The 26,587-nt window shown below is 39.2% G+C and overlaps 1 protein-coding gene across 2 annotated transcripts in view; it reads right to left on the bottom strand.

The window, feature by feature from the left end:
* Window positions 1–26,317, bottom strand: part of STK26 (serine/threonine protein kinase 26) — a 47,613-nt gene extending 21,296 nt beyond the window's left edge. Inside the window, exons 1-2 of one of the 2 annotated variants that reach the window (XM_012727092.1) lie at window positions 26,210–26,317; window positions 25,955–26,105 (exon numbers count right to left, since the gene is read on the bottom strand). In XM_012727092.1, the coding sequence (XP_012582546.1) occupies window positions 25,955–25,996 (42 nt within the window). In that variant the 5' untranslated portion in view covers window positions 25,997–26,105; window positions 26,210–26,317. Of the gene's footprint in view, window positions 1–25,954; window positions 26,106–26,209 lie in introns of those variants that run through there. The other variant, XM_004685811.2, reaches the window with a different exon arrangement.
* Window positions 26,318–26,587: the final 270 nt, after the last annotated feature.

Below are 26,587 nucleotides of genomic sequence, written 5' to 3'. Positions count from 1 at the left end.
AGCTCTCCCAAGCTAAAGAGGAAAAGTTTTTTTCTGGATTTCTTCCAGGTCACTGCTATTAGTTGTCATCAAACAATTAGAATGGGTCCAAGGTCCCTTAAGTTAATGAGTTTTACCACACTATCTATGTTAAGATTTTTCATTTGCCAGGAGAACCTGGCCTGAAAGTTTGGTGGATTCTTCCCAGTCATAATACTTCCAGAAGTAAAAAAAATAAAAATAAAATAAAAATAAATCAAAATTAACAGCTGCATATCCCTTAGCACGGCCTGAGTTTGAGACCACGGGATAGTTATCTTTTCAAAGTGTTATATATGGTCCAAGCACAGCTGACTTCTCCCTGTGTAGAACTGTTAACAACCAATCCACCATCTCAGCACCATCACTGAGCACTTACTTCTCTGCCCCAGGCCAACACCACCAAGGTGAGGTCATTTATGACAAAATTATGGCAGAAATGAGGAGAGGTCAAGACAGAAAACAGACATCCTAGAATTAAAAGAATTACAGATTTTTTAAGGTGAGCAGGAACTTAGCAAACATCTGATCCAAAACCTATGGGAAATATACTGTAACCTAGAGAGGTTATAAATTGTTAAAAACTATCAATTAGCTAACTAATGGCAAAGCTCAAGCTTGAGCCCAGCTCTTCTGGCTCTTAAGTCTGAGGACTACAGCTTAAGTTAATTTATAAATAAAACTGTACTCTTTTGCTATAAAACCACAACATTATTTTTCATCACAGATCATACAGTTGCCCAATGTCTATTTAGTCATATCTTCACCTTTATATAATATTCCCTCTCCCTTTATTACAGTAACATTAACTTACACTGCCGTATTTGACTTAGGGTAACAACTTCAAACTTGTTGGATGTATGTAACCACCCACCCCCACCATCCCCATCGTCCTTTACCATCGTTCTTTACTGTGCCTATTTGTGCCCTTCCCACCCTCTCTCTCTTTAGAGTAAGTAGCCTCAGTCCTGCAGTCATATTTCTAGGGTTTATTTTGGTTTAGTTTTTAGTTTTAGTTCCTTTTTTGCTGTTGTTGTTCGTTGTTTGCTTTCACTCTCTTCCACGACGAGTGGAATCATTCAGCATTTGTCTTTCTACTTCTGATTTATTTTACTTGGCATCATCCCCTCCTACTCTATCCATGTTATTGCAAATGGCAGGAGTTCATCTTTTTTTATATAGCTGAGTAGTATTCCACTGTATATGTACATGACATGCACTGATCTGGTGATGGGAATTTGGCTTGTTTCTGTAACTTACTGTAAATGGTGTTGTAATGAATACAGGACTACACCTATTCCTTTCAAGTAGCGATTTGGTATTCTTTGGGCACGTACTTAGTTGTGGAATTTCTGGATTAATTGGTAGATCTATTTTTAACACTTTGAGGCCCCTGTACCATTTTCTATAGAGGCTGGACCAGTCAACACTCCCACAGTGTACAAGGGCCCCCTTTTCTCTGCACCGTCATCAATGTTTTTTTGATTCTGGTCTTTTTGATATTGGCCAATCTCACAGGAGTGAGGCGGCATCTCATTGTAGTTTCTCTTACATTTCCCTGACTATAAGCAGTGCTGAGCATTCTTTATGTGCCCAAGAACTATCTGTTTGTTCTCTTTGGAGACATGTCTGTTGAGCTCTTCTGCCCATTTTTAAAAATTGGATTCTTTGTTTTCTTTTTGTTCAATTGTATGAGTTTTTGTGCATCTTGGATATTAGCCTCCTGTCAGATGTATGATATGCAATTTTTTCCCTACTCAGTATGGTGACTTCAGTCTTTAGCGGTACAGAAGCATTTTAGCTTGATGTAAGCGCATTCACTTATTTGGTTGCTGTTGGAGTCAAGTCCCCACGGACATCCCTGAAGTCAATGATGCAGACTGTTCTACTCATGTTTTCTCATCTGTATTTTTATAATTTGGGGTCTTACATCCCAGTTTTTAATCCATTTTGAGTTATAACTTCACATTTAAAGCCTTTGACAAAATTAAACTCACGGGAATTTGAAAAACTTAAAATAGGAATTTCTTATTTTTCTACATTATTTCTTATAATTTTTGAACCACTATGCAACTGACAAACATTTGTACATATGCACAATTGCCAAATACTTCATATTATAGTCAACAGAGAAGTGACCTATATGTAATTTTGACTTTCTGGCAAAATCACTATACTCAGCCTATTTTTTTTCCTTCTTTATGTCAGTAACTAGCCTAGAATGTGCTAGCCTCTAGAGTTTGAGAGATAAGGTAGCAATGGTAATCCAGACCAGGATTCCCATAAGATCTGATGTCTGGAAGTCAATGGCTCCAATTTCAGTTTTATCAGTGATTTATTATAAACTTCAATAACCTTTAACACTAAGATTTTTCTGCTTCACTCATAAAAAAAATCTTCAAATTCACGAAATTTTGCAATAATTACAGTTCTATTTTCATGTTATGTTTTATGTAGGCATAGAAATGTCCCTATGACCATGTGAATACTTAGATTGCTTTAATAATGAAAAGAATAAAACAGATTCCTCATACATATTGCTACATTCTGGAGGAATGTCACATTTACAGAGTATTTCTCTACTTTGTACAACCTCAGCTTCATATTACAAGTACCTAATAAAATTTTATGCAATTCTTAAGAGGCCTCTATGATTCATATTTCTGCAATAAAATATTTAACTTCATCATATTTTTCATATGACAGAAGAAGAACCTAGATAAAAATTAATTATGTTTGTATAATGTTTCAAATTAAACATACAGAATGGGTCTAGAAGACACGTTTCTTTAGGTGGTTAGTTGTCTAGGTTGGCATTTCCCTTAACATGAGAACTCAAAATACTTGTCTATATACTTAAAGAAAATGTCCTTAGTTTACCTAGTTTGATGGTATGCTCATATTTTCACATCTCTCTCAAAAGTCATACAACTTGTTTTTGCAATATAAAGTCAAACTAACCAATTACAGGTATATGGCAAAGGATAAATGAAAGGTAATCAGGAATGCACTTTCAACAACCCCAGTCTTCCTTGTAGTCATCACACAACATTTGATCAACTCACACTTAAGTTTAAGTGGGTGAGTAAAAACTCACTCACTTAAAAGACAGTTTTGAGATGGATGAGGTAGCAGCAAGACAGCCCCAGTTTTAAGGTCAAACCTAAAGTCAAAGGTTGCACATAGTATTATTTTGAACTCTGCAAGCATCAATTGAAACATTCAGCATCATAGTGCACAGCAAAAGAAAAATGTGTTCATAAGAGAAATAAAATTATACTTACAATTACTTTTTCATTTACCCTTTATTTTATTAGTTCTATTTTTAAATGCACCTCATTAGCAAAAATACTTAGAATGCAAATATTTTAGTAAAGGATAACTTTGTTAAAATTATCACAAAAGGTTTTGACATACTTGCATGAATAACAGCAGTTTCAGGACTTTCTCCTGATTAATAATTTTGATAATTGATAATATTGATAATATTCCTTCATCTTAATTCCTCCTACACCAGAGAGGATAAAATAAGAGCTACCTCTGCTGTCTAACTTACATTCTTCTCTTTACCCAAGCTCAGAGCAGAGGAAAACAACAATGAAGTCAGGTGAGCACAATCTGGGACGTGAAGAATATGGTTCTTAACACGTGCTTGTCAGACAGTTCAGTTTCTAATTCGGTAAAGAATGAAAAATTAATTTGCTTCTACTGTCACTTTACCACATACTACATTTTTCCTAAAGAACAACAAAATATAGAAAGAATGAGAAGAAATTTAACCACAATGTTCCCTATCTTAGAAATCCTCAAGAGGCAATGTCATAACAGGAAGTACTTTTATTAGCTCCATTTTCCAGATAGATCTTTAAATGCCTGCTGTTGTAATTGAAAGTATAAATGTCAGATTATTTAGTTCCACCAGGTAAATCATCTTTGGATCTAACACTTCTTAAGTTAAAGGAAATACATAATTTTGTCTTTTGGACTCACTCACTCACTAGGATCAGAAGTTCCCTTAAACCTTTAATTATATCCACGTGTAAGGGGAAGGAAACATCCACAAATAGTCACATTCTTCTCCCAATAACCCAAAAGTCAAGGCTATCATTACAATAAATATTGGATAGAAATTCCATTGCATCATTTTTGCTCATTTCTCGCTGACCTTACCACCATTCCAAAGGGAAAAGGACGCCTGGCTTCTTATAGTATTTCAAAGATAAAGAGAGCAGAGATGTAAGGAAAAATTAGCTTAATTTTCCTTATCTAGAAGTTACAAGAAATCAGCAATTAATGATGCCTTCACGATCTCTGAGAGAGAGAGATGTGGCCCCAATGATCTTTAAGTCCCTTACTATGCTGACGCTGAATGTGTGAAGTCTCAGATGCCAAGTTCCTTATTCTCCTCCTTCCACAACTAGCAGTTGCCAACCCTAGTTTTGAAGTAACCATTAAGGTAAGGAGTGAACTGGCTTTGGCCACATGGGCAGTTCTATAGTGGAATACAATGGCTCAAATGAAATATCTCTGCTTGTCTCTCAACTGACTATCCATCTCTCTGCACCCATTTTAACAGTAAGAAATTCAGTATTACTAGTACCCCAGACTCAAAGACCCAACTCTCTGACATTACCATGAATCAGAGTCAGAAACCTGACTCTGGATGGATGAGGGGTAGCAGAGTGAGTTACTGTTCAGGCTGGCCTGTCACCTCTCACAATGGCCATGTAACGTGCCATTACATGAGTGTCTGCTCCAAGCAAGTCAGGGGAAGCCAGGAGCTCAGTTCACAAAGGAAGGAAGGTTCAATCCGTCTCCCTCTCCTTTGATTTTAAATTCAGTAAGTAAAATAACATTCAGAAGTAATATAGTTATAGCTGCTGAAATTTAGAACTAAAACATCCAACAGAACTAAGTTCAAATGAAAAATTTCAGGGAATCTCTTACCACATCTCAAACCCAATGTTTTAGAGCCTAGTTGCTGAGACATGCAAAACTTAAATGCAACAACAAATTTACTTTCTTATTTTTTGAGCCTTGAGTCATACCATTTTCTTAGTTGCCTATACTGTGCCACTCCATGTCTGGAAATCCAAGTCTCCAATTTAAAAAGAAAGCAACACCACCTTCCCAACTCTCCAGGGGAATCTGATCATCCAAACAGAATCAATAGGTTCATCTTCTGACCTCCCACAGTCCTTCTTTTGTACTCTCATTCATTGCTATGATTTTTCTGATCTTGACCATAAGTTCATCATGGACAGACAGGGTTCTGTCTTACAGCACACCAGGTACCCTCCACAGTGCCTGGTATAGAGTGCCATGACTTTCGGTCCTTTGCAGGCTGGTTAACTGGTTATCTTTTCATTTGGCAGTTTGATTTTTCCTTTAGGTGCAAGGAAGATTTTAGCCAATAAAGAAGGATGTTAAAGTCGGCATGGAATTCAAAGTCAATCCCTAGTCTGACATGCAATTAACATAGTAAAAATTGACCAAAGTTACAACTTTCAGACATACATGTTTATTCTACTGGAGAGCCTTTAAGTTACAGGACATCAGTATCTGAAACAATATGGAGCTAGATCAAAAGGAGAGCTGGAGAGGCCATACACAGAGAGATGTATTTCAGTGGTATATGCAAATCTGACTCTGGAAGAACAGATGCAAAAAGTATTAACCCGAGCCACGTGCCTGCTGGATGGCCTAAGGAGTCTAGGACGATTTCATAATCTAATGCAAAGAACAGAGGCCTTCAAGAGTCATTGTTTGCGTGTTATTCTGCTGTGCATTTGTTTCAATTTGGTTGGGCTAAACACATATAGAAACACACAATTCAATCAGGGATCAGGTTTAGCCATAAGCATGGATGTTAAAATTAAAGGGATTATTCCTGACTAGACAGGATGTTACATAAATATGGCCTGGGATTGAAAACAAGTGCTAACTATAAAATATTCATGGTGGGGGAGGGGGCGTAAAGCCACCTAATAATGGAAGGAAGGCAGATTCTGCTAATATATAAATGATAGAACAGGTATCCTAATTTATTCAGCCCATTATTTAATCAAATTCATACAGGGCACTTTATCATGATGGACAGTGAGAGCCTCGTTTTATGTTCCCCATTCTGGAAGTAATATAAGAGGATGTCATTCTAGTACTCTCAGAAATAAACACCTTTGGGTAGAATTAAGGCAGAGCAGCCCCTTGTAACAAATATCGAGCGATCACAAATAATGTTATGGTGAATCTTTAGCACACTTATTAAAATGCATTAGATTAAAACAAAATTGATTTGCTCTCTGCCTATCTTCCTTCTAGATGTGGCACTCCAATTAAAATCAATAGGTTTGAAGCGTGTAAGCCAGTACTAAATTATTAACACCATGAGTTCTTTTAGAAAATTAACGCTGATTGAAAAAGTGGAATTTTACATAGACTTACTTTTCATTCTTAATGAGAAACTGGCTGCAGAATAATTTCTCTCCAACATTTTCCTCTTTAATCAAATATATATTTTGAATTTAATCAAATAGTATTTTCAAGGAGTTACCCAATGGAATCTTAGGGCTATGGGAAATTATCTCTTGAGTCCTGCTGGCTTTAACATTCTATGATCTCAAGAAAATGACCTGATGGTCTCAATAGCCAATACTTTGTAATCTTGACAAACAGCAAGGATAGAGCAGAAAGGAGATTATAGAATAAAAGAATGGCTTCTAATATTTTTAATAATCTACTTTTCATTTTTCCAAAGTGAAAAATATCAGAGTATACCTCAGTATGTATGGGTAGAGGGCTAAAAGAATAATGATTTTTTATGCACTGTTTCTTTAAAGATTTAGAGCAGTGTATTGATAAACAAGAATCCAATCAGAATTGTTCAGATAAATCCCTACGTGTGGAATTACTAGGTCATATGTGGTGACTTGGTGGGAGGTTCCCTAATGGTGGCAGAACCTGATCCAGGGATCCTAATATTAGCTCAATTAAAAATAATTTTAAATAAAAAATTCTATCAGAATCCAAGTAAATTGGTCTGTGTGTATAAACTGAACCTAAAACCCTAAGCTAAAAACAACTACTATGAATGAACATCAAAATTAGTTCTGCACCACAAAGCCCCCAGCCTTTCTGAGACTTTAGTTCACATTAACAGATTCATGAAACTAACAAACAGGAGCTGGACTCCAACATCCCAATAATGACTTTATAATCACAATTCCCTTTGTCCTGCACAGGGAACACCATTCCTTTGGCGGGTGTGTGTGGGGGGGGTGGGGTGGAAAGCCCTCAATACTGTCATATTCACAGTTTCCCAAAGAATTCCAATTTAGATGACTTCTGCTTTTTGTTGAATATTAATAAGGTTCACCAGTGTTTCCTGAAGTAAAATGTCTCAAGCTGATGTCCATCTTACCCTGCACTCACTCCTCTGTCAACAGAACTTATGAATCTCCTAATCTCTATCCCTCAAGTTTCTGATTCATCAGTTTTTACCCCTGATCTATGCGGACACTGATGAAATCTGTTCATGTGCTTGGCAAATCAAATGCTCAAATAAAGGGGGAAACACTAAGATTATCAGCTACCTACTAATGAGTTGCATCTTAATTACCATTCTAAACATAGGGCTGTTTACATGTTTCCCACACAGCTATGGCTAGAGTGATGTACTGATTAGTTGAAATGTATAGTCCTTGTTCGTTTATCAATAAATTTAACAAAACTAAAATTTCCAATTTAAATAACCAACATTCAGTACCAAATTTGAATATGGGTAGAAAATCCAATTGTTCTTACTCCAAAATGCTACTGAGTCTGTTAAGAGATTCACAGAGCCACAGGACTTTTAGAGTTGGAAGTCACCCTGATAACATACTTGGCTTTTTGAATTTTATATTGAGTGATTTCTAGCTGCGGGTGGCACTGCAAAGGCAGTGACAAACAGGTAACCTCAAGATGGAGACAAATGATAGTTTCTCCATTAGTTCTTGAATTGTCATTGCCAAAGTAAGCTTGATGAGCAATCCAAAGTAATTAAATCCTTTGAACAGTGTGCTACCCAGGAAGATCTGTGATGTACAACTTGAGCTGACTTGTACCCTGTCATTTTACAGACCTAACCAGAGAGAAAGTATACTTTACCAAACAAATTCTCACTGCCCACCCCAAAAGAACCCATACAACATTTGGAAAAAAACACCATTTTTGAACCCCCCCCATCTGTTCTTGCCTGGGCTAGTGTCATGCCCTGCTTCCCCCCAGCCTTACAGCCAGCTCAGTCACCTAGTGCTGTTTTTGCCCCTCTCAGCTGAAGGCTTTGACTCATCCGTCCTAGGAATCTCTGGTCAGACTAGCAGGGAGCCATTGAAAGCTTTTAACAGATGGGTGAAAAAATAAAGTCTGTGTTTCAGGTAGGTCCACAATGTCTGCCTGATGCCTCACAATTACTTAGTTACAGAAACATGGTAAAAACAGGGCCAATGTCTGACATTTTAAAGGAAAAAAAATCTGATTGAACTCTCTGATTCACTGAATATAAAGATAAAAGAAATCAGCAGCAAATAAATAATATCTATTGGTCTTTTTCTCTCTTGGTAATTTTGTGATCTACTAATGTATGTTTTATGGATGATGGTACCTCCCCCACTAAATCAAGTAGTTAACTGACATTTGGTAAAGCTTGATTATTTCCTATGGTATGATCTAATAATTTTAATGCATTTTTGATTAAGTACTATTCTCTTTACTGCTGACAATATACTAATTGTGGGGTGAAGACACTTATTCAGTAAAAGAAAGAAACAAATGTCATAATATCTGACACTTAAGATTCTGTTCACTTTCTTTGCTAATAGATATAGGTCCTTTAATTTAAAAGAGTAATAAAAGTAATCAATGCCCTCCCTTATATTCCTGTACAAAAATATCTGCCCACTTTTATGCTCTAAATCTAAGAGAAATATTAAAATATGTCTGCACACACACACACACAATTTATCATTATTATCACCAATACAATTTTCCATATAATTCAGTGGTTAAAACTTAAATCTAGAAAACACACAAAAATATTTACTATTTATTATAATTGAGAGTCTTTCCTTGAAATTAACATTACAAAATTGTAATGGGTCTAGTACACAAGACAAAAGAGCAAGTTTCCCATTAAAATACTGTATCTCCAACGTCAGAGAAAATACTATAAAACGTTTCTTTCCTTTAAGTTAGCAAATCTCAAAGCGACTCATGCCCTGAGGCAGGGTTCTGCAAACATTTTGTATGCAGGCTATACAGTAATAAGTCTTAGATTTTATGAGCCAGGTACAGGCTATGGTCTCTGTCACATTTTTTTTTTTAAGAGCAAACAAACTCATTTAAGCAGCAAGAAAATATTGGCTGTGCACAAACAGGCTGCAGGCAGGAGTTCGTCGCCAGCTGTGGTGTGCTGGTTGCTGTTCTAAGGAATCCACCATATATACTCAGTAATCACCTCTCTGATGCATCTAGGAAGGTCTCAGTTATGTGTCCTTCTTGGAAGAATTAAGAATATATTTATTCATATCATTTTTTCCTGCTTTGTGTTTCAGATGTTAATCCTGGTTGAGAAAGACTGTATTAGATTAACCAAGCTCCAAAAACAGGACTGAAAGAAGGTGATCACTATTATTAACACACACACACACACACACACACAAAACCAGACATTTAAAAATATATACTAGGGTAAAGTTGAGATTCAAAATTGCAAGGAACTTTCCTTTTGTCCAAAGCATCAGTCAAATATTATAGAATCTCTACCCCCAGTAGAAAATTAATTACATGTAGTTGAAAAGTAATTATATTAATTTTCTCAGTAGAAAATTAATTACATCTGATTCAAAATTTTCTTGGGATGAGTACCTCATCCCTTTTATATACAAGCAGTCAAGTGTTTCTTATTTTTCCTATATAATAACCTAGTCCAGACTGCTGAGCAGAATTCTCATAACTCACAGTTTTAGAGTCTGGGGATTACCTAAATCATATCCTCATTTTATATTTGAGGGGATGCATGCAGGCATTATTTCACAGTACAGAGAAACAGAATACACTATGTCCTTCATTCCAGTAGATAGCGGGGAGCAATTTAGTATCCTACTGAGAAAAAAGTAATTAAATTCTCAAGCTCTTAGAGCCACAGCACCATGTTAAATAAGAACAATCTTTTCCAACACACAGATCATCTTTTCAGTTAAAGGAGTTTTCAGAAATCATCTAAAACCGTGCCTGATCTTTTCACCAGAATCATACTTATACAGTAACTGCATGACACATTGTCATCAAAAATTACACACAGGAGTAATCAAATTAAACTACTTCTAGTTAGACAGATGAACTCTCCCCAAAGAGCCCCGGCAATGGATGGAGGATGGGGAAAATGGTCTGATCCTGGAATGTGGGGAGAGGTCTGCAATCCCTGGGCAGAAAACAATGCTTTATTTTGTTGTGTAGAAGCACATTTCTCCCTTTTAAACTATTGGAAATTAAAAGTCAACAATAAAATAACACTGTATTTGGCACTGGAAAGTGTTCTTAGAAGTCAGTGGACTGCTGACTTAGAACTATTTAGAACTCTTCTCTCAGCCAAGACATTAATCAAATGGTGCTAAAAAGTCATTAAGCAAACTTATTTTAAAGAAAATCTGAGATGCTACTCAACCTTGAAATGCTTCAAAGAACTATTTTAAAAAAATTCCCCGAGGCAGACTTTCAAGGCCAGAACCTACTGAAAAAGTAACAATAACGTTAAGTCCAGTCATTTGAAAGAGATTCCTTCTCTTTAGCTTCTCCTCCACCCCCCAAATAGCAGACCAAATTAGCCAGATATAACCCAGTGATAAGCTGCTATCTTTCCTTGCCTACAGAGGGAAAAAAGATCACTCCAGTGTCTAGAAACAATTTACTGGTCCAGCACGCACTCTATCAATTGCAAACCTTAAACAGAACAGCAGCTGAAATCACCATCCCCAGACCTCAACTCTTCCCCTCTGATCTTTCCCAAGCTTTCTCCCAACCAAAAATACTTTACACAAATTTGGGCACCATAGCAAATCAATTATGTAAATGTAGCTTTTTATCACACAGAAGTCATAAGCAACAAGAAAGAAATGAATTACTATTACCTCCCCAATTTCCTTTTCTGTTAGCTTTTTCTCCTCTCTGCAGAAAGTAGAGAAATTTCCCATTCTAAAATATATAGAGAGAATTCTCAGTCTTTAGGCAAAAGACTACTTTTGCCCTTCCCTGGAAACACTGTCTTTCTCTTCTTCCAGAGTCCAACACCTTTTCCCTCACCTACATTTTCTGTTTGCTCATGAGGCAGCAGTAATCCTCTGGCATTATGAAATTCTACCTTCCCTAAGCAGGGCTTACACTGCAGCCTCCCCAACCATGCCTGAACCTGAACAGATAGAAGAGCCATAGCAACAGCGGTAACAGTTTTTCACTCGCTATTAGCAGAAATCACAGTCCAAAAAGACGGCCACGGAGGTGTCACCTATGTTAAAACCTCGACATTGATTCACTATTTAACTAGTTAAAGCCCACGTTTTCATTTTATGTGCTCTTTCAGAAGCATGTGACAGAGTAAAAACGATCTTTCAGTGACAGTCACAATTTTTCATGAAGAGATAATTTAAAAATAAAACAGTTTTCTGAGTACTAGGGTTTGTTAGTCACAGAAACAGAATCGAATGCCCTGTTCCCCTCCATATCCTGTCACCTTAGAAAATATAGTGTAAAGTATGACGATTTTAGCTTCTAAATAGGAGCTTAGACAATGAGCACAAGTTTCTGTCAACTATAAGTCATTTGTATATTGCAGAGATACTTCTGACTCTGGTAACAGGTGAACCAATCTACTATCAAAAGCAGTTGCTTTCATGCAATGATTTTGTATAAGACTATTCTATGGGAGAAATTATGTGGAAAAATTGTGAATCCTGATAAATATAATCCTATATAATTTGTTCAGTTCAATTCTAATTCTAATTCACTAAAACAGCTTTACACTGATATTGAATTTCATTAAACGTCAGATCCCACGATCTGTGTGCTATATGACACAGGCTGCTGAGTCCAATTTATTGAAGGACAGCATAAGTCTAAATATTAAAAGCAAAAATAGCCATGATAACATGACATGTGCAAAATCCTGACAACCCACACAGACATAGATACATGCAATGCATATATAGATTTACCTTCAGTGTTTTTAAATGAGGTAAAGAATTTTACATATATTTTTCACATGACAAAAATATTTAGCACATCCATGGATCCCAGGAGTTCTAGGGAATAGATAATTATAGAAATTTTACTGAATTCCTCTTACATGCCAACTTTTCCCAAAATGACATGGTTCAGTGATAGCTTTCTGCTTCTTGTATTTAATGAAAATCCCTTCTTTTACCCATTTGACAATGCACTTTTTAAATTTTTAAGATGTTATGCCTAAACCTGCTAGAGTTGATGAAAAATTCTATAGGCTAATGTTAAGCCTTATTTTCTTGACTACTTTAAGTGTTTTTAAACACTTCTACACATTGCATATGCAGATAAGCACCTGTCAGTTTTCCCCAAGAGGAACTTAATGTACCATCCAGAATAATAAAAAAATGGATTAGAAGAATAATTAAATATGCTGTAAAAGAGACCGCTGCCACTAAGAGGTGTGATACATAAGACAGACCTATCAGAAATTTATCCGCCCCCTCAAATTTATTCCCTAAAGAGGAAACAAGTCAGCTGGGGGCACAGTAAATGAATTCCAAAGAACATCAGACATTACTTAACATGTGTTTAGAAATACATTTCTTTTTTTTTTTTTTTTTTTAATTTTTTTTTTTTTTTTTTTTTTTTTTTTTTTTGTGCATACAGAACTGGGGTACAGGCCAGAGGCTCAGGGGTGGTGAGAGGCTTCACCAGAGACAGAGTGGGGAGCAGAACAGGCAGATCATCAAAGTACACTGCTGAGAGGAGCAGCGGGCGGGTCAGGAGAGGTCTGCCACACCATGTGGTCACCTCCGGGGCAGGCGGGAATCGAACTCATGCGAAAGTGGCTTCAGCTTCTCAGTGCTGTGCTTTAACCCGCTGCGCCACCAGGGAGGGCCTAGAAATACTTTTCTATACATGCTTTTGCACATGAGAACTGATGGCAAGTTTTTGATTTTGAGGGATAATTTTATTTTTATGGTTGTGTGTTAACTTTAGAAATTAGAAAATGATTTAGGTCCCACGCTGATGACTGCTGTTTATTCAAATACCATGTTTGGTGTTAGCAAATTCATTAAATAGGCCCTATTGGCTTCCCTTATTTTCAGTTCTAATCCTTTGTTTGAACTAAGTTTTTCTACATAGTACCTGTTGGCAAATGGTAATATATTAATCTGACAGGTAGGGAGAACATTTTAGAGAGTAGAAGCTGGAGTCAAAAGGGCTATTTAGGAAGCAGTTTGATATTTCCTTAATGATTCAGAAGTAACTTCCTTTCCCCTCCAGGAATTTATATATGTAAACACAAGTTAGATTTGGAATGTCATGACTGAATGGCTAATTTTTATATAATAGCAGCCTAGAGTTATTAAGTTCCAGGGTGGCTTTTTTTGGAGGTAGGGTATAGTAACAGAGTGAGGAAAGGGGTTTTGAAAAATAAAAATTGGTGAGACAGACCTCAAACTGGATAAAGTCTACCTTTGAGAGATGCACTGCCAGCTGCTGGCATTTAGGATACTCGCTTTTTTTTTTTTTTTAGATTATTTATTCATACAGAACCAGGATACAAGCCAGAGGTGCGGGGTTGGTGAGAGGGTTCACCAGAGACGGAATGGGAGCAGAACAGGCGGATCAAGGAAGTACACTGCTCAGTGGAGTAGCGGATGGGTCAGGAGAGGTCTGCCGCACCATATGGATCACCTCTGGGGCTGGGGATAGAAATCGCAGTGAAGTGGTGGCTCGCTTGCAGTATTGCATCCTAACCTATTGCACCACCAGGGAGGGTCTAAGATACTCACATTTTTTTTTTTAATGTTTTTTTTTTAAAAGATTTATTTATTTGTGCATACAGAACTGGGGTACAGGCCAGAGGCTCAGGGGCGGTGAGAGGCTTCACCAGAGACAGAGTGGGGAACAGAACAGGCAGATCGACGACGTACACTGCTGAGGGGAGCAGCGGGCGGGTCAGGAGAGGTCTGCCTCGCCATGTGGACTCCTCCGGGGCAGGGGGCAGGCGGGGATAGAACTCATGCGGAAGCGGCTTTAGATTCTCAGTGCTGTGCTTTAACCCGCTGCGCCACCAGGGAGGGCCCGAGATACTCACATTTTATTTCACTTCAGCAAGTCACATTTTCACAAATAGATTTCATGTTCTTACCAAAAGTACTTGCCTTTGGAGGTAAGAATATTTACTGAGCTATCAAATCTACCTAGATTTGGTAGGGTGACTGAAAGCTAAAAATTTATCACAAAAGTTGATCTACTTCTTAGAAGAATAATCAGAAATCATGTTACTTTAATATCTCACAATTTTATTTACTATACTACCTCCATTTAAGCCTGCCAATCCCCCTCTTCACTCCTGCACAAACCTATAACTGCTTCTGCTTGGATGTGTGGCCAGTGCTTCAAAGTGAACATTTTAAGACTGAAACCATTTTCTCCACAGGCAGACATAACTTTCTCTCTTTAGGCTCTCTTTAGGCTCCCATCATCCCCCCCTCCCCACCCAAATAGTCACCAAAAGTCTGTGAGTCCTTCCAGAGCTCTGGGAGTGGTCCCTAGACAAGAGCCTCTGGGAACTCATTAGAGATGCAAATTCACAGAGCCCAGGGCAGACCAAATGAATGAGGATCTTTGGAGATAGGGGCCTGACAGTCCATGTTTTACAACAGCAAGCCCTCCTGGTGGTTCTAAGGGTTGGATGCCTGTCAAGTTTGACCATCACTGCCCTAGATCAAACCGGAGTTGAGTAAAGCCTTGACTATTATAATATTTCTTCATTATATCCAGCCTCCCACTTCTCCAACCCAGCCTGCAGAGTTGCTTGCCTAATGCAATCTTCCAAAAGCAAATAAACAAACAAAAAAACATTATTTTTGGGCCCTCCCTGGTGGTGCAGCTGGTTGAAGTTCAGCACTACGAAGCACAAGTTTGCTCTCCAGCCCCGGAGGTGACCCACATGGCACAGCAGACCTCTCCTGACCCACCTGCTGCTCCCCTCTGCAGTGTTTATCAGTTAATCTATCTGCCTGTTCTGCTCCCCACTCTGTTTCTGGAGAATCCTCCACTGCCCCTGTACCTCTGGCCTGTACCCCAGTTCTGCATGCACAAATAAATCTTTAAGAAAGAAAGGAAAAAAAACATTGCTTTCATCAGTTCAATTTTCTGCTCCCAAATCCATGTTGTGTACTGAGTTCTTATAACAAAAGTCTCAGTCTGTCATTCTCTAGGCATTTCATAATTTTGCCCCAATATAGTTCAGGCCAGGAAGTACCTACCCTGAATCTCTGATAAAGAAGGAACTTTGTGCAGGCCTCTTTTTTCTTTTCTCCTGCTTGTCTCCCAAGTCTCTAAGGGTCTGTTGAAGGCTGCCCTGGTAGCCAGGCAGAAAGTTATTCTATCAACTATAGTTTCCTTCCTCAACCAGGTCTTTATTGAAATGTTTCTATGTCAGTTTCTATCTCCTTGGGATCCACCACTCTTCTGCGCTGTTAGATTTCTAGATGTCCAGTCTCTCCAGTTACAGTATAAACTTGCTGAGGTCAGGGACACTCTTTTACTTTATTTGCATCTCAAAGATAGGCATCAAGCACTGTGTCCTACACAAAACATGCCTTTCAACTTTGCTAACAACTTTCTAATTTAAATCACATCCAGGTGTTTCTTGAGGTCTAACCTTTTAGAAACATTCAACCTGGATCACCCATGTCCATCTTGGCAAAGCCTGTATATTACCACTTACTTAGAAGCAGATCGGAAGCCTCAGAGCTAAGTTCAAACAAAGGTTTTGAACTAAAACTAGAGAAACAAACAGGCCCCTAATTAATGAGTTAGCCGCTCTTCCCAAGGGGTCAGTAGCACTAAAAAGCATATATTTGAAATCTGCTTCTTTCCCTAAGGCTGCCAGACTCACTGACTGTAGTCTCCTTAACCACAGAGGTCAAAGTTCTATTTTCTATCCCCGTACTTAGTAGCATGTGTGCATGCCTTACTGATTGGTTTCTTTTGTGCTTCTGCTTAAAGTTAAGGCAGGCAGCAGGAAATTGAGACCAGGGAGTCTAGAGACTTTCCCAGCTCTAGTGGGCAACAATAATGATGAGGCAGAGGCTTTGGGGAGAAATTATTACTTTATGGTTTCTACTGGCTCAGCTTGCCAGCATTTTCTTGTTTTAATAACATCTTATGCTCTACCTGATATCTGTATTACCCATCCCTTCCCCATCACCCACTGCTGTGTTATTTATACTATACAGCACCAAGCAGTTAAGTCCTAGCTTAATATAACACACTGTAAAGTGATATGTCCCAAAGCCAATGGTTTAATGGAAAGCTGGGGAAAGGGATAAAAAGACACTAACAGAACAACTCAAAAAATGCATTTTCAAAGAAAAAGCTGGATGCATCTAGATGTCCGAACTATTTTCTCCACCTGCCAAAAATTCACTCCTAGGATTGTATTACCAGGCACTATTGAAACCTGGTAGAGTAATTCACTAGCATGCTTAGAAATTCCCTAACACATCTAGTGTGGTATGGATTTCAAATCCAGTAAATCTTCATTAAGTTGATACTAGGAAGCTGTTTCTATAATTCAAAGCAACTGTTACTCTTAGGCTAGACACTCTATTGTTCTGAAATAAACAAACTGAAAGATCCAGTGATGGTTGATTTGAACCCCACTTTTTAGCCATTTGCAGTTTAAATTGATAGGGTTTATACATTTTTGCTTTGTCTTCAAACAGCTAAAAAGGAGAGAGAGAAATTAAACCAAAAGGACACTAAAACACACAATCTGCTACAAAGATCATAAAGGTTCACAAGTTTTTTTCTGTAAATATTTTCATAAGAAAAAAAAAAAAGCAATGCTTGGATTTCCTCATTGACCAAATGGAAGAATGTGGACATTCAAAAAGGTAATTGAAATATTTTCACTTCTTTCACCAGTAGTGTCTATAACTTTGCTTACCTCTCAGAAAGTACAGAGCACAATTTTGTTTGAACACCCAAAGGTATCGGCAAATCTGGTATTTTAGGATACAGCTCATTCTACCCCACCATAAATGATAGAAAAGAAAGGCCCACGGGCTGCTACTAGGGATGCTCTCTAGAAGAGGCTGAGGCCAGTCCCCAGCACCAGCCTGTTTCTACCCCAGCAAGGTGTGTGCTGGAGAGGGTTGGAGGGGAAAGGTGGACAGGGAGACGGGAGGAAGACGGGAGGAAGACAGGATCTGCTTGGCACTAAGCTTCCTGGTTTCTCTGAACGAGCCCTCTTCAACCCCATGGAGTGATACTCCTGAATCCCATGGAGTTTAGGAGGGACCACAAAGAAGAAGATGAGTAGTGTTGGCCAGCACAGATTGTTTTGCTTATAAATCCGAAGTTGACAGCATTTTCCTATTGATTCACTCTTATTATTTCATAGGATTCACAGAACTATTGAAAGTGGTTCCTAAGTATCTTTATAAGGTGTCTGAAAAGTATTAACATAAACATGTTTTCCCCACCGTAGTCCTATCTTTGTCCAGAATGGCAGAAGACCAAGTGAGAAATATGTACAGTAAGATGGAGTGAATATTCGAGATGTGCATACTTTATTGACTTCTCCCCTCTTTGAAGTGAATCACCTTAATACACTCCTCCAGAGACTCATATCATATATGTCCCTTTGGGGGAAATGCTTTTGATCTTAATTATGAGAAAAGAAAATGACTTAAAAATAGTGTTAATTTTTGTTTTCCTCATTCCATTTTCTTTTCTGAAAGGAAGATGAAAAATCATCTTTATTCAATGCAACCTGATGAGTTATGAAGAAAATATGGTAGGACATATAAAAACTGCAAGAACCACCACAAAAAAAAATGTTTAAGCAAAGTTGATGAAAAAAAGTCAATGTGCAAAAAAATCAATTTCACTTCTATATATATAGATGTACCCAAAATTTTGAAATTGAAATTCACAGTCAATATCATTCACAATAGGATCAAAATGATGAAATAGTCATAAAAATGACCAAAGTCAGAGACAAAAGCACCAAAAACTATAAAATGTTGCTGAAAAAATAAATATCTAACTAAATGGAGAGATGTACTGCATTCATGAGTTGAAGACTCAATATTGTGAACATGCTAATTCTCTCTAAATTGCTATGTTGACTTAAGGCAATCTCAAACCAAATTCTAGCAGGTAGTTCATAGAAATCATCTACCTACTTCTCTCTCTTTGTCATTATTGGGACTCATGATTTATTAACCCATTTCCTGTCTTTGTGTTTCCCTAACTAATTTCATTTCCTAGCCACAAATAAGACTAGCAAAACCACCAATCTTTCAGAAGACACAACTCAGTCAAAAATTATAATCAAGTTGTCTGAAATGGTACCACTTGATTTACTTTTTCGAAAGGCATTATTCCCTGTAAAATGGGAACATTCATGGGAGAGTTCACACACTGAGCTAATAATCAAAAACACCTTAATACAAATGAAATGTATCAGATTCTCTCTAATGTGACAATTGGAACAGGAAAGTAAAGATGATTCCTAATTTTCTTTATTTTTCTTGTATGTGTTTGGTGTTTAAATTTTTGTCAATTTGAATAAATCGACAGCCATTTGCAGGAAATTAGTACATTAAAATATTGATTCTTCTGATCAGAAATGTTTATTATGCCCCTTTTAATTATTTCTTTTCAATTCCTTAATATTCTGTTATTGTATAGAGTATAGAGGACTTGCCAATGCTTTGCTAGATTTATTCCTTGATAACTGGTAGGTTTTTGTTTGTTTTTGAAGGTGGGTGGTTGGGAACAGAGGGTAGGAACAAGAGGTTATTTCTCCCAAAGATACAACTTTGTCTGAAATCAGCCCTAGTTACTAGGAAAAGGAGGAGGCTCCTATTTTTTGTGAAGGCCCTGGAAGGCAAGATAATGAGAATTTCAGTGTATGAACAGCTGACTGGTTACAGATATTTTGCTAGCCATATTATATATAATGCATTAAAATAATTTTGATAAGTATAAAAGTCTACATTGTGCACACATAAATTAGCTTTCATGATCTGCAAGAATTCAAGCATTACATTAAATATTTAAAGAAACAAACAGAATTGCAAAAAGAAGTCTAGTATATACGGTACTCATCAGCCAACACTTTTACAAATAATTTATACCTGATGGCATAAAAAAGGAGAAGTACATGGTCCTTGCCTTCAAGAAATTTACAACCTTGTTGGGAGACGGGTATAACATACATAATTAGCGGAAATCTAAGGCAGTATATAAATCAAAGACTGGACTGTCTGCTACTGACAATAGGTATAACAAGCACTTAGACATGGGAGACTTTTCTGTAGACTGGCCTATTAAAAGAAAGTTCATGTGGAAAGTAAAATGGAGACTGAAAAGCATGTAGGATTTGGCCAGTCAGTAGTTAGTGAATTTTAACTGGCATGGAAGAGCAAACAGGATTTCTTGCAAGAAGTAATCATGGGCCTCTCACAGAGGGAGCTGACCCATATGGTGCAGTAGACCTCCCCTGTCTTGCCCACTGCTCCCCTCAGCAGTATATTTCAGTACATCTGCCTGCTCTGCTCCTCACTGTCTCTGGTGAACCGCCCCACCTCTGGCCTGTATCCTAGCTCTTGTATGCATAAATAAATCTTTAAAAAAGAAGTAATCGTAACTAAGTATATATTTATAGAGAGGAGTCAGATAATAGAAAATCTGGAAAACTGAACAAAGGACTTGGGTCTGTTGTTAGTAGTGGTGTGTGTATGTGAGTGTGTGTGTGGGGGGGGATACAGGATTTCAATAGAAAAATATGGGTTATCAAGAGAGATGAGATAATGATGTGTTTTCTCGTGATTAGCCCAGCATTGTTTTGCAGGATGAAAGGCCCCTATACATCATAACACCTTTCATAAAGGAGTGCAAAATATATTCCACAGATGATAGTTAATTCATCCTAATAACATTGCTTTGAGGCAAAGGGAATGCAGTTTTTACTATTCCCCATTTTGTAGATGATTTGCTCAAGGTCACTGAATAAATGAAAGGCAGAATTTAAAAAAAAACAACACAGTATCACAATGTTCAATGACTCCTAAAGTACTAAGTACCAACTAAATTACATTCTCTCATTTTCCATGACTCAAGCAAGGGAAGTACATGATGGACCTTTGTGGAGAAGTGCCTTTTCTAGACCCTCATTTGTGTCCCAGGCACATGTCCTGCCATGCGCAGTACCTATTTATTCTCCCTATATCCCTTACCTCTGAACCCAGGGCCTTCCAACTACCTCCAACTCTCCCAGCTAAGAGCTGTCTTCGATATACTGCTGCAGCTGCTAGTATCATTAGCATAGTCAACATCTGGTACCAACCACTCATCAAGGACAATTGTTGGTTTATCAATGCAAGGTGATGCTTTACCTTTCCACCTTTAACCACAAAGTTCCTTCAAGAAGGTTTAAAGGAGATAAGAACTCCATGTACTAGATTGTGGCACTAAACCGAATTCCTTCCCCAATTCAGGTCTCATGAAGAAGGTTCAAGAATTCCCTCCAGGGCCCTCCCTAGTGGTGCAAAAGGTTAAAGCACAGTACTGTGAAGCTATCCACAGCCACTGCAACTCAAGTTCTATTCCAAGCCAGGGAGGTGACCCACATAAGGCATAGCAGACTTCTCCTGTCTCACTTGCTGCTCCCCTCAGCAGTGGATTTCAGTTGATCTGCCTGTTCTGTTCCCCACTCTGTCTCTGGTGAATCCTCTTACCTCTCCCCCACCCCACACCTCTAGCCTGCACCTCAGTTCTTTATGCATAAATAAATAAATTAAAAAAAAATAATTCCCTCCAATGAGCCTCCTTTGCATCCTGATATATCTCATCCTCCCATACTTCTAAAAGTCACCCTTTTCTTACAAGCTAATCCTCCACCTGTACATCTGCCTCAAGAATTTCCTCACTTCCACAGGTCCGCTCTGGATTCCAACACTTGCTTTCTTTGGTTGCTCTCATCCTTCAATTTCAAATAAAAGGACTGGCATAGTCTAAGTGCTCAGGAAGTATTTGATGATTGACTAACATAACACATCTATATCTTCAAACACTTACTGGATGTTTTTAAAAACAGCTTCCTTGAGGTATACTGAGATACAACATATGTGCATATTTAATGTGTGCCATGTGAGGACTTTGGGCACACACATGCATCTGTGAAATCAGCATCACCATCACGGTAACCAACATGTGGCTTGACATTTTAATTTTGTCATCCCACTGTTACCACAAACTCCAAACTTCAAAAGTCTAGAATAGAAATCATTAACTTACTGGCAGATCTAAATCTTCCCCCGACTTTCTCCTTTCTTTCAAATGCATCATAATTATCCCAGTTCCCCATATTCAGCACCACAAAAAGCCTTTTATTCCTCCTCCTGTAAGTAGGCAAATATTAAATCTGGTAATTATATTTCTTCACAATACTAAGCACACAGTACTTGTATTAACCAGTCAATCTAAGGTCCACTGCAGCTATACACAGAAATGACCCACTGAAATAGACTCATTAAACTGTCATCTCTGAATCCCTCCACTTCATCCATTCATCCAATCTTGACAGTTCTCTTCCTATACATAACTTTGTTCAATGAGTCTCCCTGACTCAGAAAACTTTAATGGCTAGTGCATGCAAGTGCCACGAAAATCCTGACCCACTCATATTTTCAAATCTTGCCTCCTATTATGTCTCAAGAGGAATCTTTAAAATCACACTCCCCATGATTTTCTCAAAGACTGTGAGTGCACACCCACACTTGTACAGTTCATTAGTTGTGTTACATGCTTTTTTCTCAAATGCCACAATGTCATCTCCTACACCATTTCTCCACCCAAACCACTTCGTTCTTCTTGAGACAGACAGAAATAAGAAAATAAAATAGTAAGTGTCTTTCCTTTATAAAGCCTCGATGAACACACAGTGATACTGTAAAACAGGGCTATATGTTACCCTGATGCTGATACCTTTTCCCCAAGAAGGAAAAGGGCAGCTGGGTACATTATGGATGTCCTGCATGTTTAATTACATGCATTTCCTAAGGTATTTGCCAGCTTGAAAATGTCCTTCCCAGTATGGACCCCAATAATGTTCTGATGTCAGTTGTCAAGTCTACAGCTCTGTTAATCAAAAGTTTCTATTGTAGAGCAAGTATCGCACAGATCTTGCATTATTTGATATTTCATGTGCTAGACAGAGCTCACCAACAAAATTTTAAGATCTTTAAGGGCAAAGAGCATGTGGTATATTTCTGTACATTTCCCAGAAACCAGTAAGTGTGCTTACACATGCAAGGCAGTTTTACCCTCTTAGATAAAATTCTTCAATAAAGGGTACATTAATCCTCCAACTTCATTTTTCCTTTACAGCTCAAATAACAGCCACTTAAAAACTGTACCACTTATCATATTTAAAGATACATGAGTTTCATTTCAATTTTTTAGTAGGAACCAAAAAATAATCTTTCACAAAAGGCATATATAAAGATTATAAAACAACAGTTGGCATATAAGCCAACATTTAACTTTATTTTCTCACCTTCATTTTATAAAAAAATTTAAGAACCAATGTAGGACACTTGCCTTCACAAACACTAGTTCAGGTTTTAAGAGGAACTATCTGAAAATGCAAGTATGATTTATAAGTGAAAACTTCAAAGAAAAAGCATGTCTTAAATCATTACAGAGTAAATAGTTGAGTGGAAAGGAACAGGTTTATTGGTTTATTATTTTTGTCAAAGTTGTGCTTTAAATATTATTCAAAACTTTAGCTCCTGGTATGGAAAATTCCTTTAGTTATACACACACCAAAAAAGTAAGTACAAATTAAGTACCAAAAAATCATACCCTCAACATTTGATGCAATATGGCAAAAATGTTCATTACCACAATATTAAGAAATATCAACAGTATGAGTTTGAATAACTAATTCATAAGGAAGAGTTTGAACTGGACCAAATCCTGGGTTTTCTTTCGTCACTCTAAGTTTCTTTTCTATTTTAAACTAGTGGCAACAGAAATTTCTTTGTTTCAAAGTCAGGAATGCTGGAATTCTTAAGTGATAGAACAGGTAGCTCGACTTCTACTTCACGTCTCTCCTCAGGGGGAGAAAAACACTGTGGCTAAAGTAATTTTGTTTTTATTCCTGGAAAAATCATCTTTTCCATCAATCTTCATAATTCTCTAAAATAAACTGTTAAAAAGTTATAGCCCAGTCAGGCACTTCACCATGATTTGTGGAAATCGTATAGAGTAATTTCAAGAACACATGGCTAACTCAAGTTTCTTTACTACTCTAAAGGTCTAAATGCTGCTTCTAAAGCTAACAAAACTAGGAGAATTTTACAAGTACATGAGATATTTTTGCATCTCATCTGCAATACTTTTGAAGAAGAGTAGTAAGAGTAGTTTAGACCCAACAGTCAAACTGCATACCGTCAAATTTATTTTGGGGGTACTCTATGATTTTAACTGGGAAAACTCTTGTGCTGCATCAACAACCTAAGAAACACATCTACAAAGAAAGTGGAAATAAGAAATTACCCTCCCAGTAAGGCAGAGAAAACAAGAGGAAAAACAAGAAGTCAATAGTCCTCTCTTCTTTTGCTAACATTGAGATGATTGCTCGAGCCAAATCTGGTGGCTCAAAGTTATTACAACTTTGGGAAGTGATAAAGTGACAGGCAGAATTTGCAATTTCCAATATGTGATCCACTTTCTAAACTAAATTAGAATTCAGAAATTCAAGAGAGGAGCAACTGAGATAACGAAACAAAGCAGGGAGCAATAAGCAATGCTTAAGAGCAGTATTTGCCATTCCCAAGCCATATAAATCAAATAAAGACAAATCAAATAAGGGCCGGAAATCACATATGGCAAATAAAGTTGAGACAAATGAAATAAAGACCAGAAACCACTTTCTTCTGGGTACACACAGAGTTCCCCAGAATCACCAACTGGAGGAGCTGGGAGGCACTGTGCTGACGCAGGCATGCAGGCACGAACACAATGGAGCCAGCAGCATGGAGGCCCTCAGAGACAAACTTTACATCTGTATTGTTCCATTCTCTGTGCAAGAGAAAGGAGAGCGCACTGGAACTTCTGCACACTTTCTTCCATATCAGACAAAACAAAACTATAGTTAGTATCAAAAACTACCTAACGTTCTTGATACCATCAAAGGCAGAACTGAATGAATGGGGTGTGGGGTAGGGTGCAGGGGGAAAGAGGGAGGGCAGGAGAGTTTGAGGCCTTCTGGAAAGCTTGAATGGATTCACCTTTAAAATAGCCTTAATATTTTTCATTTTCCTCCTTCTTCCTCTCTTTTTAACTCAATACACACCAACTTCCTGGGACTCCACATAGTTTGCTAAAAGGCCGTGTGCCTAATAAGGACCCAGGGGAGTCCCAGGGTAGAGCTGTGTCCTACACAAACGATCTCTTTAGGGAAAAAATACTTAGCATATCTTTTTCCGTGCAAAAAGTAGAGAAAATATTAATTACTAAAAAAAAAATTGAAAAGAAAGTAATTCTATGTATCAATTAGTAAATTGAGGCCTGGATCCACAGCTCCTGATTTCTACTAGAAATACAAGTTGTCTATTTACTACTCTGAACATTCTTTCTACACTTGAAAAAAGTTTACATTCACATTTTTAGAAGATAATGAGAGACTGAGCCTTTAGTGTTTCTAGCCTCTGACCCATTCGTAAATGGGTTGTTTAGGCTATCAGGCAAAGGAAAAAAAAACAAACAAACCCACAGCCGTGAATGCTTAAAAGTCAGTGCACTTGGAGAACATCGAGTTAAGCTTGAAACACACTCATGTCCAAACACGACAGCAAAAACGCCTATTTCTTCTTTAGTAAAATGAAAATGTAATGGTGGGTGATTAAGTAGATGTCGAGTAAGAAGTTGGGTCTCACGCTGTAGTCCGTTGCTCGGGACAAAAAGCTTCTTTTAACCGCATGCAATAGTCTTATGGGAAAGCTGGGGGAGGGGGCTGGAGAGCCATCCCCTGGGCGCTTCTAACTTAGGACCCTGCGTTTCTCACGCTACACTATGGGCTGGACCAGGTGGGGGAGCAAGCTACAACTTCGCCTCAAGAAGCAGCACCAAAAGAGGAAAAGCAGTCACCTCACTCACTCGTCTCTACAAGCACACAGGAAGAGCCTAATTCACGGCTGCCACCAACACCCCCTGTCTTGCTCCGCCCCAACTTATGTGTATGTGTTTGGGGGGGGGAGACTCACGCTTTACCCCACTAATCCAGAGACACCTCCATCTCTCCCAAGTGAAGTCCTCCTACTTCCCATCCTGACCGAAACACACTCGGCGGGCGCAGGTGTCTCGTGTCGCTCTGGCCTATTTTTATGAACCCCCCCCACCCCCGCCATCCCCATCACGTCGCGCGTCCCGGCCCCTCCCCGCTTCCCCAGAGGGGTGTAGCCCCCAGAACAGACGCCAGGAAAGCGCTGGAGCCCTCCTCCCGGGTCACCTGGCCAGGGAGCCTGGCCCTGCCTTCAGGGGAGCCCTGGGGTCTCCTCTGATCGCGGAGCCCCCGCGCTGAGAGCGCCCCAGACTCCCGGCCGTCACGTGGGTGGCCTGGGCGGCCGGACCTCCTCACCTGCATCCCAGGCACTTGGACGGCCACCGGTGAGTGGGCCATGAAGGCGACTGCAGCTCCGCGGGGCTGGGGTGACGGTGGCGCCTGGGGCTCCGGCTGGCTCCTCCTCCGGGGGTAGCTGGGCGGCCCTCCCAGGCTTTTCGAGCCGGGCCTGGAAGGACACACAGAAGTGGGGTGACGGGCCGGCGACGCGCGGCCCCCGGGCGGGAAGAGAGGCGGATCGCGGCGCTGCTCCCTGCCCGGGACTCAGTTTACCTCTCCGGCGCCCGCCAGCCGCTGTGGCCGTGGCCGCCGCCGCCGCCGCTGGGGCTCCTCCTCCGGAATGCGGGGCGCTGTGTGTGGCGGCGTCTGGGACCTGGGCTCGAGTGATGCCGCTCGTCTGCGCCTCGCCGCTTTAGGAAGAGGAGGTGGAGGCGCCCCAAACACCCGCCCGCTTGCCGGGCCGGGGAGGCGGGTGGGGGCGGGCCCGCCGTTGGCCCTGCCCCCGCCCCGCCGCCGGGCGCTGTCGGGACCTCCGCGGTTCCCCGCTGAGCAGGGCTCGGGTGGGGGTGGCCGTTGGCCCAGGGGGCGACCCCACCCGTACGGCGAAGAGAGAACCTGGGAATGGGGGCGCCAGGGACACTGATCGGCCGG

This window comes from Condylura cristata, unplaced genomic scaffold (assembly GCF_000260355.1).
Source record: "Condylura cristata isolate star-nosed mole 26May11 unplaced genomic scaffold, ConCri1.0 scaffold00019, whole genome shotgun sequence".
Taxonomy (NCBI): domain Eukaryota; kingdom Metazoa; phylum Chordata; class Mammalia; order Eulipotyphla; family Talpidae; genus Condylura; species Condylura cristata.
Note: the sequence above shows the minus strand (reverse complement) of the source record. Positions and strands in the feature narration are given on the sequence as shown.